This window comes from Mesoplodon densirostris, chromosome 7, assembly GCF_025265405.1.
Source record: "Mesoplodon densirostris isolate mMesDen1 chromosome 7, mMesDen1 primary haplotype, whole genome shotgun sequence".
Lineage (NCBI taxonomy): Eukaryota > Metazoa > Chordata > Mammalia > Artiodactyla > Ziphiidae > Mesoplodon > Mesoplodon densirostris.
Window position 1 is genome coordinate 39,681,631 of NC_082667.1, and position 18,476 is coordinate 39,700,106.

Genomic DNA, 18,476 nt, shown 5'->3' on the forward strand with positions numbered 1-18,476 from the left:
CAGTCTAATCGGGGGCACTCAATCAGTCACACAAACAAATGTATTATTGTACCACACTAGCAAAGAAAGGTGTGTTTGGTGCCACTAGAGAGTATTATGGGCAGTTGACCTAGGTGGGAATATCACGGAAGACAAAAAAGCCCAGCGGGTACAAGGGTCCTATGATGGGAGAGAACATAGAAATAAAAAACAACAAAAACAAAAACAAAACAGAAAGAAGCCAAAGTGGCAGGAGGTTAAGGCCTGGCAATGTGTGACGCCAGATAAGGCCAGAAGGGGAATGGGAGACCAACCACACAGGACTCTGGAGACCCTGATAAGGACTTGTCTTTATCTGAAGAGAAATGGGGGAGCCCTGAAGGGTTTCCAGTGAGGCCACTGGAGATACAGTGAGATGAATGTTTTGAATTTCTCTGGCTTCCAGGTGGAGAAAGGCTAAAGGAGACCCAGGTTAGCCAGTCAGGAAGCTGCTTTGCAGAGGCCTGGATGAAGATGGTCGTAGCTTGGATCTCAGGGTGCAGATGGTAGGGATTAGAGGTCTGTCAACTGAGGTGCAGAAGCAAGACCATCAACCATCCCAAATGGTCCACTTGGCTGTGAAGGAGGTGTCCAATGTTATCATGGGTTCCATGGTTCCAGATACAACAGAAATATCCAAGAATGACAAAAGACCTTTTTATGGTTCATAAACCCAGCTTTCCTTTCCCTGTGTTTCCGTGTGTCCTGAGACTATGATGGATGTCCAGTCTTTCAGACACATAAACAGTGGCCATTTCCTTACATGGCCCCTGTTCAATCATGCATCCTGGGCAATTCAACCACCCCTAAAATGAAGGTGCAAGTCAACTGGAACATGTCATCTATTTGATGTTTTCAAATCCTGTTTCATCCAACTATTTACTCTGCAAAAGGAGAAGTACTCATATTTTCAGTTTTGATTAAAAATATTAAATGCCCTCATTTGACCTCCTTTGAATGAGCCACACGTCTGTCAGGCACTGGGTAAATAAAAGCATGACTGGCATACTGAATGGTGCTTCTATTTTGGGTTCACCTTATGAGTTGGTTTCTTTTTTATTTCTCCTTCCTTTCCAACCCCCTTGAGCACAATGTTGCATAACACTTATCATCACAACACCCCATGACGCTCATCATCACAATTATCCATGGTCTTCTCATCACAAATAGATATGTCAGCAGGCAACGAATTATTGCTGCCATAGATGTCAAGTTCTACTAACTGAAAGGTACGTGACCACTCAGGAGACACGGCACACAACATGAAGGAAAAACATTTTTGAACTAACAGGCATTCTAGGGGCAACACCAGACCACTGGCAGTGAAAGCTACTGGCAAACGGGAGGACTTATTTTCTCATATTTCCACTTGTACAGCTGACAGTTTAAAAGGAAGAGGAATTAAAACCCAACAAATAAAATCTTTATTCCTCAAGGAAAGCTCCATTCAATCACCATGAGCTATAACTGAGATTTCCAGAATGGTGTGTTAGAAGCCAAGCCAGACATCATCCAAAGAACTGGATTAGTTCAGTAAAATAAAAATAAAATAACAGGGCTTCCCTGGTGGCGCAGTGGTTGAGAGTCCGCCTGCCGATGCAGGGGACACGGGTTCGTGCCCCGGTCCGGGAAGATCCCACATGCCGTGGAGCACCTGGGCCCGTGAGCCAGGGCCACTGAGCCTGTGCATCCGGAGCCTGTGCTCCGCAACGGGAGAGGCCACAACAGTGAGAGGCCCGCGTACCGCAATAAAAAATAAATAAATAAATAAAGTAAAATAACAAATCAGTCAATTTGGAATCTGGAGAGAAAATACTGACATTGTCAGTGGAAAGCAACATGGTAGAGCAGAAAGCAGAGCTAAGAGCTCTGGAGTGGGACAGCCATAAGCTCCAATCCAGACTTTGCCATCTAGCAGCTGTGTGACCTTGGATAAGTTATTTAACGACGCTGAACCTCAGTTTCCTAAACTATAAACCATGGGTCATAGGACCTAGAGTTGTTCTGTGAATGAGTTAATTTGTGAAGATCCTTGCACACAGTAAGGGATCAGTAAATGATAGTTCCTTTCCTGGATTGTACAAATTTAAGCCTGGACTGAAAGAACAGTGCACAGCTCCATCACCACTAGACTGTTCCAGGACAAAACATCACTAAAATGTTCTGCCGATACAGGGCAAGTACCCTAACTCACTCCTGAGAATGACCACGAATCAGATGGAAACACTAAATTCAAAGATGAAGAAAAAGCCAGAAAAGGAGAAAAATGGAGTGAAGCGTAGCATGTATGACTGCTGTTTTTACTATCTGCACTCCAGTAAGGAAGAAACTGTGAGCAATTGACTTTGGAACCATCCCTGTGAGCCCGGCGCTTCCTGGCCCTCCTCGGGCTCAGCAGAGTAGGCTGGAATGCAATTGCTCACTGTTCGTTTCATGACAACACACCTCTTGGTTGCTCAGGGCTAGGAGGGTGGAGGTGCCTCTGGCACCTGTTTTGTTTTTGTTCTTCCAATCACCTAAATCCATCTACCCATCCACCCGTCCATTCCATCGTCCATTCATTCAATCTCTCGCCATGTACCTTCTGAGCACCTATTATGTGAATGTGGGACATATCGAGCATTTGAGAAGATACACAGATGGATGTTTTACGTTGTAGGCGAGATTTGTGGAATTGTAGGAGTTGCCTATCTAATCCAACATTCCATTCGTGTGTGTTGTGTGTGTCTAACATCTATTAGAGTAAGACCTTAAGAGTGTACACATTACTATTTATTAAGACCTCACCATATTACAGGTTCTATGCTGCATGCTTATATGTGTTATCTCATTTATGTGTCACGACCACTCTGTGAAGTCAACACTGTTATTATCTTTAATGAGCAGATCAGAAAAATAGGACTGGCACAGACTGTAAATGGCAGAGCAGGGATCTGAAGTCACGTTTTGTTTTGTTTTGTTTTTTTCTTTTGCGGTACGCGGGCCTCTCACTGCTGTGGCCTCTCCCGTTGCGGAGCACAGGCTCCAGACGCGCAGGCTCAACGGCCATGGCTCACGGGCCCAGGTGCTCCGCGGCATGTGGGACCTTCCCGGACCGGGGCACGAACCTGTGTCCCCTGCATCAGCAGGCGACTCTCAATCACTGCGCCACCAGGGAAGCCCCTGAAGTCACATTTCTTAACGAGGAAGGAAGAATCAGAATTGTCCTGTTTGCTGTGTCCCTTACCCAGAGATGTGTACGATATCTTCTTTATATTTGTTCTCTGAGACAATTAAAAGAGGGCTGATGTTAGAATAAATGAAACAGTGTGTCAAACAGTTTCAGGAAGTGCAAGAAAGAAGCCTCTGATGGAAATTAAAAATTAAGGACTTAATCAAGGTTCTAGCTGTGACAACTGTTCACGTACATTTACTAAGATTTGAAATGTGACTTCATTGGGCCCTTTAGGAAAATACTTTTGCCGTTAACAGGAATATCTGCTTCACTCCGGAGCCACTGACACCTGAGCAACATTCACGTGGCCAAATATGTGCTCTGACTTGTCCTACGACTGTTGGGAAAGAGAAACAGAGTAGAAAGTAAGATTTCCATATAAAAGATGAGAATTGAAGTCCTATGACCATTAATGCAGTGGATCCATGGGAAGTCAAAGATCTCCATGGTTCATGAAAAGAGCTCCAGACTAAGGAGCAACTAGTCATGAGTTCAAATCCAAGCTGTGTGGCCTTGGGCACAACAATTAACCTCTCTGAGCCAGTTTCCTCATTTCTACAATGAAGAGAATAAGATCTACCTCACAGTATTTTTGTAAGATTAAAGAAGTATCAGCAGAATATAAAACCAGTTCCTTCCAATATTCACATTTACAAAATGACAGGGTCTTGAGGACTTCCCTGGCGGTCCAGTGGTTAAGACTCTGCACTCCCCCTGCAGGGGGCACGGGTTTGATCCCTGGTCGGGATACTAAGATCCCACAGGCTGCGTGGCATGGCCAAAAAAAAAATTTTTTTTTTAATGACAGGGTCTTATACGTTGGCTTCTAGCGTGAATTGACAACATCCTTTGCAAAGGCATCACTAGTACCTTATCCAAAAATTCTTCCATTAAACAGAAATGAGCTAAGCAACTAAAAGGTTTGAGGCTCCCTGTACTGAAACAGAACCCAGTTCTCAATTTTGACTGCAAACCCTCCGGACCATCTCTGTCCTGCTAATAGGGACACACTGTCTCATCTCTTTCTTGCCTTCTCCCCATTCTCAATTTAAAGGTGACCACATTCCACATAAAACCCACAACTGCCCTCTGTTTTCTCTGTTTCCGTTAAAAAAAATTTTTTTTGATGTGGACCATTTTTAAAGTCTTTTTTGAATTTGCTACAATAGTGCTTCTGTTTTATGTTTTGGTTTTTTGGTCAGGAGGCATGTGGGATCTCAGTTCCCCGGCCAGGGATCGAACCTGCATCCCCCCCGCTGCCGCACTGGAAGGCAAAGTCTTAACCACTGGACCGCCAGGGAAGTCCTTCTGCTTCCTTTTAAAGTTCCCATTATGTCCTTCAGAAGGCCCCTCAAATGCGGGATCCTGTCACCTGATGCTAAAGAGATCGAAATCTGGGGTAGTTCCAAAGGCCGGAGCTAGAACAGGTGGGGTGGATTTAGAGGAAGGTTCCAGCTCTGCATATGGAATATGTTTGGAACAGTGGTTGCTGGCTAGCTGGGAGGCAAGCTTCTAAAGCAGGCAGCTCTCCACCAAGAAAGCTCAAGCAGAATATCTCACCCACTGCTGCTTGACTGAACCTCCGAACATCAAATGGTTTTGTTCAGCACTTACTGAGTGCTTTCTATGTCCTAGGCACTAGAAATGCAAGCCCTCAGTCCCTCCGCTGGAGAGACGGACCCACAAGCAGGTAGGTATAAAACAGTGTGGTAAGTACAAAAATAGAGAAATGACAGGGAGCACTGTGGGGTGGACCTAACTCAGGAAGTGGACCTCACTCAGGTGGGCTCTTCTTTCTGGAGGAGGTGACACCTCAGCGGTCTTAAAGGTTGGAGTAGGGAGGCAGTGAGGGGCAAGACTGGGGCAGCGTAGAAAGGGCATTTGGGGCAAAAGGAATCAGCATGAGCAAAAGAACAAATGTGACCAACAGAATGGTTTATGAGAGGCACTCCAGGCAGCTAGATAATGCTAGAACAGTACATGAGGGTGGGGAGGGGTAGGAGACAGGCCGGAGCTACAGACAGGAGCCAGGGCACGGGGCCCCTGTAAACTGCATTCTGCAGGGTGGAATTCTGGGTCCCTGTGTTTTTAAGCACAAGAGTGCTTAAAACACCCTAAAGGTTTTACGCACGAGTGACTAAGTTTCTATCATCTTCGATTCAGGAGGTTTTCGGTTTTGGTTTTTTTTTTTCCCAAAGGGAAATTGCAGGACAGCCTTGCGAGCTGCCCTAATTGAGCTTCAGGAGCCACAGGGTCAGAACAGCCCTACCTGACTAACTACTGAAGGCAAGCACCTAGCTCCTTTGGTCCCCTGCCGCTTCCTCCTCTATCTGCTGGGCCTCTTGGTAACACTAACCTCCTAAAGAGGTGATGTGGGCACAAGGTGACTCAGCATTACAGAGTGCTTGGAAGCAGTCAGAAGTCCACGTTGAGCCCTGAGCATCTTTCTGCAGTGGGCACACTGGCTGGGAGGCAGGCCTCAGGGGGGCAGGGTTGCTGCAGTGAGCTCCAGAGCCTGCCAGCATGGCAATCTGGCGGCTTCTCCCCCCCTCTCCTTCCTTGCCTCCTTCCTAATAGCCCCTGGCTCCTGGTTGACTTGACTGGACACTAGGGTGGGAAGGGACGGGCAGCACAAGGCTGTCTTGCAGAGAAAAGCATCCTTCCAGTTGTGCTCAGCCACTGGACCCTTCCCACCTCCCCAGTCGGGAACTCTGGCCTCCTGTGCTTTTCCGAACCACTGCACCTCTCACCTCTCGAGCTGCCATTTGGAACTATTCCCTCCCACCCCACCAGCTCCTTCCTCCTTCCCCATCCTGTTTTACCTCTCCAGTCCTATCCCTCATTACCAGGGCCCTCGGTCTCCACTGTCTATGTGAAGGTTCTGTCTGTTTCCTCTCTGCTGAATGAGTCACGCTCCTTGGGCTCCTTCAATAACTGCATAAATGGCTCTGCTGGACACCCCCGCCCCAAACCTCCCTTGATCGCTCCTTCATACCCGACCCCTCCCTTCCATCACTTCTCTTTATTCTGAGCACTTGAGTCATCTACTCACTGAGTCATCTACTCACTTGTACTGGTTTAGCTGCTCCAACCACTCCCCACACACTAATCCCTGACTCGGCCATGCGTTTCTCACACAGCATGTCCCCTCTGCTGGGAATGTCTTTGTCCCTGTCTCCCTTCTGAACTCCGCCTCATCCTTCCAGGCAAAGCACAAACGTCACCCTGACCCAAAGGCTTACCCCATCACCTCCAAGACGGATTAAATCTAATAAGACTTCTTCTACCCTTTTAAACTGAGGATGTTTTTGCTTATGTCATAATAACAGCTAGGACTGATATGCCAGGCACGAGAACCTTATATTCAATCCTCAAAATCACCCTGTTATTACCTCTAAGTCAACCAGCCCAAGTTTACAGCAAGTCAGTGGAAGAACTGAGGCTTAAACCCACGCAGCGTGGCTCTAATCAGAGGTGTTGCCACCTCTTCACCCAGCAGACCAGGAAGCCTTTGATTCCCAGAGCTACACTCTGTTCCCCTGGCACCCCAAGTGCCTGGCACACAGTGGGTGACTACTAAATGTGGTAGTTCTGGATTTAACTGAAATTTGTTAGGCATGCATCCCACGTCTTCCTCACATGTATGTTCTGTCTCCCCAAGCCATCCATGAGATCCTCGGTGAGAAAGGACCAGGTCATCTATTTTCCTCACAGGTCTGCAATCACATGCATACTGGGGAACTGGGGGAACCGCAGAGAGCTCTAGGGGTGCAGATGGGGGCAAACTAACTTTAGGTTACTATATGCCTTAAGTGTGTATACTTTACAAAGGCTTCTTCACATGCCTGATCTCATAGGTCCTGACATCAACAGGCTGTGGAGAAGGTAAAGAGACGGAGGTGCAGATGGCCTGAGATCTGGTCAAGGTCTTAGAGCCAGAAATAACTGAATGATATAGAAATTACAACCCAGGACTCTGAACACAACAGCTGAAAGCCAGTCCCCTGCTCACAATGCCTAGGCAGCTGTGGCCATCAGGAATGGGCAGGCTGATGTAAGTCAACTATACTTCAATTTTAAAAAGTAAAACAAAAAAAGATCAAGGTCAACCAGTTCTAAAAAAAAAAAGAAAGAAAGAAAGAATGGGTGGGCTGAGTGTTCAGCTCCTCCCCCAGATTGGGTGTCCCTGGTTGCTGGGACAGGGGAGCCTGGCAGGGTGTTCTCCACCGGAGGCTGGCTGAGCAGACCTAGGGCAGGGTGTGTGAAGGCAGCTTCAGAAGGACCTCTGGGAGCCTCTTGGAGTGTTTGGTCACTCTCACCAGACAGAACAGAAAACCCTGAGAGATGACACGATTTCCAAGTGGTCTGACAATATAGATATGAAGAGCCAGGAGAAACAGGTTTGTTCTTCCCATTAGTAGGAGGTAGTCAATGTCCCTACTATTTGTAACTATCCCATCGCATTTCTAAAAATCCATAACTTTATTTCATTGTCCTAACCCAACATTAACTTCAGATCGAATTTACTCAATGTCCTGTGCAGAAGGGAAGGCTTTTCAGGCTCAGGTGGCCTCTGCAGAAGAAAAGCTCTTCCCTAGTAGGAAGGGCAGTGAACTTCTAGCCAAAAGACCGGCCCCATCTTTACGCAAGTCTCATCGCCCCGCTGAGCCTTGATCTCCTCTTCTGTAAAATGGGCATAAAAATGCCCACTCACCCACCCATCCCACAGAATTGTGGCAACGACCTGTGAGCTCCCAGCCTAGGCGTCCCGAAGATCTGAGTGGTCTCTTGGGTCTCCGTCTCACAGTCCTCATTATTCAGGAAGTGAATGAGACACTGCAGATGTCTCCTCTGAAGTGCAGAGAGAACCACCTCCCACTGGGGGCCTCGGACCCCTGAGGCTTAAAGCGAAGGCTCGCAGATCGCCCAGCTCTGGCCGTGGCTTTGACAGGGGACGAGGCAGTCTGTAACTCCGGGGGCGCGGTGGGGCGGGTGGAAACCCGGGTTCCCCGACCCTGGCACCGAAGGCTGGGGCTGCCCTTCCCCGCCCTACCGCTCACGGTGGCTGCAAAGCGCCCTGGGAGGCCAGCCCAGCGGCCGGGCTTGGGAAGCGCCTCGCTTACCTGCGGCTCCACCAGCCAGCGTTGCTCCGCTCCCAGGGGCGCGGGGCGCGCGGCGCGGAACGCCGAGTACACGGGGATACGGTCCCGGGTGCTGTACAGGGTGGCGAAGCGCTCGGCGCCCTCGGAGCGCTGACAGATCTTCACGTGGGCAGCGGCCGCCAGCCCCGCGGGCGGGGTCCCGGCGTAGAAGAATCGGTCGCATTCGCCGAAGCCGGCTTCCTGCTCGCGCACGAGCCGGCCCTCCAACAGCCCCGCCAGAGCGAGGAGGCCGCCCAGCGCCAAACAGCGCGCGGGGCCCATGGCGCGTCTGCGGGCCGGGCGGGGAGAGCGCGAGGCCGCCGAGCGGGGCCGCGGGGAAGTCGGAAGCCGGGGGCGGCGCAGCTGAGCTAGCGCTCTGCGGGCCGAGCTGGGCGGCCCCGGCGCCGGGGGCGGGTCCGCGTCCCGAGGCCGCGCCTCCCTGTCACCCTCCTCCCTGAAGATGGCTGCGCAGGCCCGGGTCCGGGCGCGGCGATGCACCCGGACTTGCACCGCCTGGTTTCTGCAGTCTGCGCTCGCAGGCTCGGGGAGGCGCGCTCCCAAGACTGAAAGGTATGAACCGGGTCGGCTTAATCGGAGGAAACGGGAAGGAACCGTCCCCGGGGCTGGGAGCCTAGAAGCCTACTGAGCCAGCGCGCCCCAGGGATCCTCAAGGATGCAAAGAGGCGGCAGGAGATGCCCACAGAACTGTGGCTCTTTGGGTCTGATGGGCAGGGACCCCCCCAGTGACATCCGACGGAAATCAGGCTCCCCCTTTACAACGAAATGCTCATCCGACAATTCACGGACACAACTTTGATGAAGTTTCAGCAGATCAAAAGCCAGGAGACCCAAGTTAAAAATCCGCTTCTAGGAAATTCCTAACCTAGGGAAATAGGACAGCTCTTGTGGTTTACTTGGTGCTGCGAGGCTTAGAATCAAAACCAAAACCAAGAAATAAACGAGACCGGCCAACATCACTGGTTGATAGGTTGGTTGATTCATATGTCTTTCTTGAGTGCCTATGTGCCAACCTGGGTTCAGCGACTGGGTACAGTGGTAAACAAGAATAGGGTCCCTGCGGTCCTGCAGACGAAGCCTAGTGGGAAAGCTTGTCGTTAATCAAAGAAGCAGGCTATTAAAGGAATAATGACACACACTGAACATGGAGCACTGAGAACCTGCCCCTCCAGGGATTCAGGGCGTGTTTGCCTGAAGAGTGTTGTCTGGACTGAGACCAAGATGTTGACATGAACTAGGCAAAGAGGAAAGCAGCATGTGCTAAGGGGTCTCCCAGCAGACGGGAACGTGGTATGTTGGAGGAATTTAAGGTGGGTGTGGGTAGAGAACAGAGACCTGGGAGAAGATTATGAGAAATATGGCTAAAGGAAGCGGGAGACACAGCATTCAGGGGATCATAGGCTAGAGGCCGTCAAACATTTTTCAGCAGGACACGGACCCATATTGAGAAAACAAGCTTCATGTAATAATCCTTATGCTTAAAATTGACATTGCAATCTAGTATTTCTGTTGTATTCTATTTTGTTCCCCTTTAAAAAACATGCTGCTGGTAACCCACAAAGTTGTTTCTATGACCCACTAATGGCTCATGTCCTGCAGTTTGGAAAGTAAAATTATATAAATCATGTTGAGGATTTTGATCTTTCAATGGTGTAGACACAATCACATTTGTTTTCTGGTCAGAAATGGACAGACTGGAGTGGCCCAGAATGAATGAAGAAAAACATTTATAAAGATCCAGATGAGGAATGGTAGCTTGGACTGCGGTGGTGGTAGAGACTGAAGCAGAGCGCCTACTAGGGTGCCTTCAATCACATCTTATTATTTAATCTTATTTCCTCAGTGTGCCACGTGGGGAACTGGACCAGAGCGTTCAGATGCTTGTCCAAGATGGCATAATCAGTGAGTCCTGAGCCAGATTTGAGCCAGGCCCGTCTGCTTCCTAAGCCTGGCCTTTCCTCTAAGTCACAGCAAATCCATGAGGTGAGCCTATAAAATAGAGAAATTGTCAGAAAAGCAGATTTTGGAGCTTAAGAACCAATTCTTGGAGGCTTCAATACCTGAAAAGGTTGACTTGGCCCCTGAAATGAAACCTAAATTTATTTCTTAATTAAAAAAACAAAAAAAGACACATACAGTGTGATGTCACAGTAACAACTAGACTTGGAGTCACATGTTCCTTCTGCATCCAAACTATCATTTTCAATTTCCAAAATTTATTCTGAGTTTAGCCACTTCTGTGCATTTTCAATAATATGGCCTATGTCAGTAACCATCAATTCTCACCTGTATTACTTAGATGTTGTAACTACTTCTCCTGCCCCCAAGGTGTCCACAGAACAATTAAGGTGATCAGTTAAATATGCAAATTATATCATGTCAAGTGCTGTTTTAAACTTCCAATGCCTTCTCATTTCAAGCTGAAAAAAACTCAAATATTTAACATGAGCTACAAGGTCCTACATACCCTGGACCCTGCCTCTCCCTTCTCTATGCCCCAGACACAAATGAGCTTCCTCTCTATCCACACAAAAACACCATGCTCTGTGTTAGGGCTGTTACACTTGTTGTTTCATCCAAGTGGAAATCAGCTCTGGACCTTCCTTCTTGTCATTTGGGACTCAGAAAGTTCTCCTGCTCTATGAAGTATTCCCTGACCACCAGAACCACACTGCCCATTCTGCACTATCACCCCATCCCCTTTAATCTCTTCACAGAACATATGCCCACTTGAAATTGTCTTGTTCATTTATTTATGGATTTGTTTATTGGGATGTATCAATGACTTAACCATGTGAAATATACATACAGCATTGAGAAGGCAGTGGAGACTTGGAGAGATTTTCACATGCTGGCACTTTTTGCCCTATGTTTGCTCATCACTCCTAGCAACTTGGAGCTACCAAGTGCCAGGTGATTTCCACCAAGTCATCCTTCAGATAGGGCTGCAAACCAAATCCCACAACCCAGCCAGCCAGCTGGAACCCAACAATCAACCACAAACTCACTCACCAACGTCACACAAGGCAACAAGCTCAGAAAAATAAGTTTTGCTTGAAATGTGTTGATATAATTATTAAGAAAAGTGCAGGAAAAACGACCACCTCTCAGTTGACTGAATGAACAACACAAAAAATAAAGTCAGATTTTAACATTCTGGTTACCTTTAATATATTTAATAAAGCCAGATTTTAACATTCTGTTTACCTTCCTGGCAGAGAACACATTTTCAATACATCAAAGACTCAGAAAGATGATCAATTATTATCTGAGTCTCTACTGACCTAATTGGTCAAAAGGGCCTAGTTTGGCAAGAAAAGTGGGAAGGGAAGAGGGAAGAGGAAACGGAGAGAGACTGGAGGCTAATCAAAGCCCAGGATGCTTTAGAAGTTCAGGAGCATCCAGAGCTGGCCCACAGGATGGGGTAGAAAGGCATCCCCTGGGCTTAGGGGACAAGGCCACAACCACAGCCAGAAGCCTTGGCGGGATGCTGGAGCCCAGGGCTGAGCGGGTCCGCGTTGTCTGGCGAGGGTGAATCCACAGGCAGGGGCTGAGCCTCTGGGTCCTGAGCTATGTCTAAGGAAAGCCTCCTCTTCGCCCTGGGGGGAGCAGTTGGCTCCTGAGTCCCCTGTTCCCAAGGACGACGACGAGGGCCACATCTTCCAGCTGGGTGGCTATCCGGGTCGGTGGCTGGGGCGGTCCGGGCTCCCCGGAGGTGCAGGTGGCCGCAGCCTCGAACTGGATGGCCGAGCAAGAACCCCGGGACGGCGAGGGGCGCCGGGACACAGCATGCACAGGGATTTGGTGGCGGGTCCCACCGTCCGCGGCTACAGGCCCACGGGGGAGCAGAGCGTGGCGGGGCTGGTGGTGCCTCGGGCCCAGAACGGCTCCCCAGGCCACACGGACCTCCCTCCAGGCGTTCAGGCCCTGGCTGCTGGGCTCTGGGAACTGCGTGTGCTTCAGCACGGTCCGGTCCTGCCCGCGTTTCTATAGCTCGTAGCGCTCCGGTTGCAGGATGCGCACGAAGGGGTCCATGGAGAAGGCGACCCGGGCCTCCCCGCAGCTGCACTGCGAGGCCACTTTGCCATAATCGATCCAGCGCGGGGTGGGGAAATTGATGGCTTCCGCGCAGTTGAAGCCATGATTTAAGCCAGAGTGGTAGCCATAGGGAAACGTCACTATGAACTCTCCAGACTCCTGAGTGACCCGACCGAAGGGGATGCCATTGTCCTTGAGGACCGTGGGCGAGATGAGGGCCACCTTGTGCCGCAGGAAGGCCTCACAGCCCCGAGAGCTGCCCGGGAAAAGCTCCCTGGCCAGGCGTTCCAGGCGCCGGCCGTGCTCCGGGGGCACCGCGTACCACGTCTTAGGCTCCCCGAAGTGCAGGTAGTTGATGCTGTAAAGGTACATGTCCTCCGTGTGCCAGGCAAAGGCCGTCTTCCACATGCCAAAGTACAGGTAGGGGGTGTTGACGCCTTTGATGACCACTCCGCACTCCTGTTCCAGCAGGTCCTGAATGGTTCCCAGGTGTCCAAGGTTCCACTGCTTCGTGTTTTGATCGAATAAGGAGCCACTGACGTCCGCACCATATACTGGTGAATCAGGGGCGTGTTTTCCAGTATTTTCGCTCCAGATCCTCAAAATCAGAGTAGAATGGAGTCTGGTGTTTTTCACTGTTTGTTAAGCGGCAATACTCGCTCATGGTCATGGCTTTCTTCTGTTTGTGGTGCTGAGTAAACACACCTGCCTTCCCAGAAGTCACCTGCTGGAGGGGAGAGGCTATTAAGATGTCATCGATATCATCATAGGTCTCTCTGGCTTTCCAGTCCTTGGGTGGAATTATCCTAGCCAGGCCTGCTCGGTGTGCACCTTGGGATTCCATATAAGCAATGTATTTCTCGAAATCATTAAACTCTTCTTTGGTTGGATGAAATACCATTATGCTACAACTTGGGTTCTGGTCCCAGTTGGACTTAGACTTCATAGCTTTCATTAATAAGCAAGAAACTCCCAAGTTTTTATTTATGTTCTGGATAGGTGAGGATGCTGGAAAACACTACTTTTTCAAAAATGGGTTGGAGTATATCAGCAGGAAACCCCAGTAGACTTTAATGCAATGAGTTGATAATATTTCTTAGGCTTGCTGATTCTGCAGGGGACTCCACACTGGGCAGAAGCCTTGCTCAGGACTGATGCTGGCTGAGCCTGCAAGTCTGTGATGTCCTTGGTTGACACTTGGCTCTGGCCTCTTTAGGTCTAGTGAATCACCCAGCCCTGGGTGGGTATCCCAAATGTAGTGTCTTCAGGGCAGTATTGAAAACAAAACCTAAAAAAAAAAATACAGTAGAGACAGGTTGAAAACTAATGTTTGCAAATAGTTACTAGGGAACTACAAATAAAACACCACCATGGAATATAATTGCATATTCAAATAAAGGCTAAAATTTCATAAGATTGACAATACAAGAAATGGTGTTGTTGTGAACAGTGGAAATTCCTGTACTCTAGTAAGGAAAATGGAAATCATTACATTCACTTTGAAAAACTATTTGGACAGTATCCACTAAAATTGAACTTACCCGTGAGCTATGATTCATGCCTAGGATATGTGTATGTCTGTGCAATGAAAGTCAAGTCCAAGAATGTTCAGAACAACATTATTTCAGTAGCCAAACACTGGAAACAACTCAAATGCCAGTCAACATTAGAATGGTTAAGTACCTTGTAGTATATTCATACAATGGAATACAATACAGCAATGAAGATAAACAAGAACTACATGAAAATATAAGAATAATTCTATAAACAGAATACTGAGGAAAATTATCCAGACTCAAAAGAATTCCTATTCTATGCTTCCATTTATATAAAGAGAAAATGGAGGCAACGTAATCTATGTTAGAAGTCAGAGTAGTGGTTACCGCTGTGAAAGAGAGAGATTGTGAGTGGGGGTGTGAGGAAGTCTCTAGAATAATGTGAATATTCTATCCTGAAGGCAGGTGCTGGTTACACAGCCATCAGAATGGCTCATTGTCATAAATCATCAAGTTAAGATGATTTTTACAAATTTCTGTGAAATATTTTTTTAATTTATTTAAATTATTTAAATACATTTTTAAAGTGTAGTTTAGGGTGAAAAGAATTAAAGGAGACAGATATCTTTCATCGTACCAAAAGGAAAAGGAAGGGTGATTGAAAATATATGAACTAAACATTCAATTGAAGAAGCTAGAAAATAGAACAAGAGAAAAAAGTGGTAGGAGTAAACAAATAACAAAGAATAAAGACAAAGTTAATCAAAGAAAACACATACAAGACCACACAGTGATGACCAAAAATATACTTGGAAGAAATTAATAATAGCAATAAAGCATGGGCATAACTGAACCTAGGAAAAAAAGGGGAAAATAAACCCCTAGGAATGAAGTAGTGCACAAAAGAATTTTTAAAGTCTCAAAAGAGAATCTTAGGAGAAACTTGACAGCAAAATTTTCAAAAGAGAAAAGAATAATTTTCTGGAGAGGAAACATATCCAAAATGGATCCATGAAACACCAGAAAGCTTGACTAATACCCCAGGAAAATAAGCTGGTTCAAAGTATGACCCCTGAAAGTCCAGGAGACACATCATTTTATATGTGAATCTAGAAAAGTTTCAAGAATCAGTTAACTCTTATTGTGCACATTGTTTCAGAGTATAGAAAAAGTTGGAAAGCTACTCAGATGAGGCTATTCTGATCTCTGATAGCAAAACGAAAACAGAACAATAAAAAATAAAGCTACAGGCCATTTTTGTTTATAAGCATAGATGAAAACATAAAATGGAATGTTATCCAATGAAATACAGCAATATTATAAAAGAATAATACATCATGACCAAATAGAAAGGAAGGATGATACAACACTGGAAAATTTAATGATATAATTCAAAATATTAACAAAATAAATGAAAAATGTCATCATCTTGTAGGTACCAAAAAAGTATTTGATGAAAAGCGAAATCCATTCATGATTTTACAATTCTTACTTTCAAAACATCAAGAGAAACTTGTTTTGTAAGATAAAGAATTTCAAGGTAAAAAATACCAAGGATCATTCTTCACAGTGAAACAAAAGTAACATTCTCATTAAAGTTAGGAAAAAGAGATGCATCAACATGAAAAGCTTCTCAACACCACTAATTATTAGACAAATGCAAATCAAAACTAAAATGAGGTATCACCTCACACCACTTAGAATAGACATCATCAGAAAAACTACAACAGAAGCTAGAGAGGGTGTGTTGAAAAGGGAACCCTCTTGCACTGTTGATGGGAATGTAAGTTGATAGAGCCACTATGGAGAACAGTATGGAGGTTCCTTAAAAACCTAAAAATAGAAATACTATATGATCCAGCAATCCCGTGACTGAGCTTACACCCAGATAAAAAAACATAATTCTAAAAGACCCATGCACCCCAATGTTCATTGCAACACTATTTACAATAACCAGGTCATGGAAGCAACCTAAATGCCAATTGACAGATGAATGGATAAAGAAGTTGTGGTACATATAAACAATGGAATATTACTCAGCCATAAAAAAGAACGAAACTGAGTCATTTGTTGAGACGTGGGTGGATCTGGAGACTGTCATACAGAGTGAAGTTAATTGAAAAAAAAAAGCAAATATCGTATATTAACGCATGTATGTGGAACCTAGAAAAATGGTACCGATGAACCGGTTTGCAGGGCAGAAGTTCAGACACAGATGTAGAGAACAAACGTATGGACACCAAGTAGGGAAAATTGCGGTGAGGTGGGGATGGTGGTGTGCTGAATTGGGCGATTGGGATTGATATGTATACACTGATGTGTATAAAATTGATGACTAATAAGAACCTGCTCTATAAACAAACAAACAAACAAACAGCTAATACTAAACTTTCTTTAGGTTATTTGTATGGAAATACGTTAAAATAAATGTTTCAGACATTACACGAAATTTCTAAAAATCTTATATGTTCTGGTATAATGTTATAACTCATAATTCTAGTTATTACTTTAAAATGTATATCTCAGAAATAACTAAATTTCCTTATCAATTGCATTATGAACTTTCATCAAATCTTTAACAGTGGTCATTTTTAAGTCTTTTGTCATTTACAGAGACTACTGCGTATACTCTGATGCTTTTGCAAAAATGTTCCTATAAAAGTGTTTCATCTTGAAGAAATTCATGGACAACACTCTGACAATTACAGGTTTCTGGTAACTGACTATACTGTGGAACTGAAGGAATAAGCATTTTCAGAACTCTAATGGAAACCTGATGAATTCATAAACGTGCCTTACAAAACATTAAGAAGAAAAAGAAATTAATTACATGGGAATGAGTGAACTGATGATTATAATTTTTGTGACTTTGTGTTTGAATAAAAAAAAATCCCACAAGAACTCAGAGGCAAAAAATATACAAGTTAATTTTCACTGCAAAGTAAAGGAGCTGTTACAGTGAAAGATTACTGGACTGAATGTCACTATTATGACATAATATGAGTGTGTTTCGTGTTTGGTAATTGCAATCATTTTTGCTTTTCTTGTGGTCATCCATTTACAATGCTTTGTGTCCTTTATCTCTTGTAAAAATAAAATACAGTGTGTGTGTGTGAAATAAACGTATTGAAAACAATTTCAAAAATAAACTTCACTATGTATACTCCATGTTCAACTTGAACTCTATAGAGCACATGTAATAGTTATAATTTTAGGACAGAAAATATATGTGTACAAATAAAACAAGAAAAAGAAAACAAAGCAAAGTATCTCATGAACCCAATTTCAAGCGCTCCCTTAATACTGTTTCCTAATACTCTTAAGCTCCCCTCATTTCCACCATTCAAATATTCTCTTTCACTTTTCCTGTCCTCAAACATCAGGCACACCTATTCCACCCCACTTAGAATCCTTCGAATATCCTAAAAGTCCCTAAGCGATCTGGCCCACCATCACCTCTTGACCTCACCCCTTTCTACCCGGCTCCTTGCTCTCTCCTTCCAGACACATTCCTGGCTGTGTCTCAAAACGGCCGATATACTCTTGTCTGATGGTCTTTGCACCCAGGCAACTCTCAAGCTTCAGCCCAAGCATCACCTTTGCAGTGAAGTCTCCTCTGATCTTCTTGCTTTGGATAAAAGTAGAGACAATTATCCTTCCAAGAAAACAGGTACTCTCTCAAGAAAACATTTCCAAATGAAACTTGAACTGATGGTCAGTACCCATGTATCTCTTCCAGATTCTACTCAAATCAGCCCCACCCTAACTCCATCATTCCTGATTCCATCACAATTAAATGCAATCAGCTCTCCCAACTGTCTAGTAAAAGGCCTCATTTTTAATGTTATCAGCCCACAAAACAGAGGTATTTTGCCTGAAATTTTTCGTTTAAGATTTCTTACAAGAAAATATATGAGATCGATAGGTTATACAAATTTCAGGGTCCTTTTAAGTACAGAGGGTTTTCCCTGGGAAAGCTGCCAGAATGGGCGGAGCTAGCACAGTGGTCAGGGCATTAAACACCACTAGTATCGGGTCAGCACAAGAACCAGGGAGAGGAGAAGAAAACCATGTAAAGAAATTGGTGAGGAAGAGCTCAACTGCCTATAGAGAACAAAGGCATTTAAACTTCCTCACCCTGTAGTCTCCCCAATAAGACTAAGAAAGATTAGCTGGCCTGCCATTGTTCCAAGTAATAGAAACTCCCCACATCTCCTATGGTCTCCAAGAGGTGCCAGAGGTCCCTATATGTTATCTGGGGTCCATTCAAGACAAGAGGAAGCTGGGGCTGGGGCCCAATCCTCCACCACCCCTCTCCCCAAAGAGGTCACCACAATTTGGCTTAAATATTAAACCTTTATCCTTTGGGTCTGAGATCAGGGACAAAAAATATAACCAAGGAAAGCCTTGCTCTATGTGACCCCTGCTGGTAGCTTTTGTAAGAGTGCATCAAAGGAATGTTTGCTGCAGATCTGAATACTGATGGCAGGGACCCTGTGAGTGAGCAGTAGTAGTTCTTTGTACCTCTGCCCTGGAGCCTCATGCACCATG

The 18,476-nt window shown here is 45.8% G+C and overlaps 1 protein-coding gene, 1 long non-coding RNA gene and 1 pseudogene across 2 annotated transcripts in view; 1 reads left to right on the top strand and 2 right to left on the bottom strand.

Moving 5' to 3' along the window:
- The window catches only part of ENDOD1 (endonuclease domain containing 1), a 31,016-nt gene extending 22,256 nt beyond the window's left edge, over window positions 1-8,760 (bottom strand). Inside the window, exon 1 of the mRNA XM_060104113.1 lies at window positions 8,356-8,760. Within this exon, the coding sequence (XP_059960096.1) occupies window positions 8,356-8,655 (300 nt within the window). The 5' untranslated portion in view covers window positions 8,656-8,760. The remainder of the gene's footprint in view (window positions 1-8,355) is intronic.
- A 71-nt stretch (window positions 8,761-8,831) lies between these two features.
- Window positions 8,832-17,061, top strand: LOC132493868 (uncharacterized). The gene is made up of 3 exons (XR_009533023.1): window positions 8,832-8,943; window positions 10,235-10,374; window positions 16,634-17,061. It is a non-coding gene; the product is annotated as an uncharacterized LOC132493868 (long non-coding RNA).
- On the bottom strand, window positions 11,837-13,384 carry LOC132493818 (lysine-specific demethylase 4D-like; annotated as a pseudogene).
- Window positions 17,062-18,476: the final 1,415 nt, after the last annotated feature.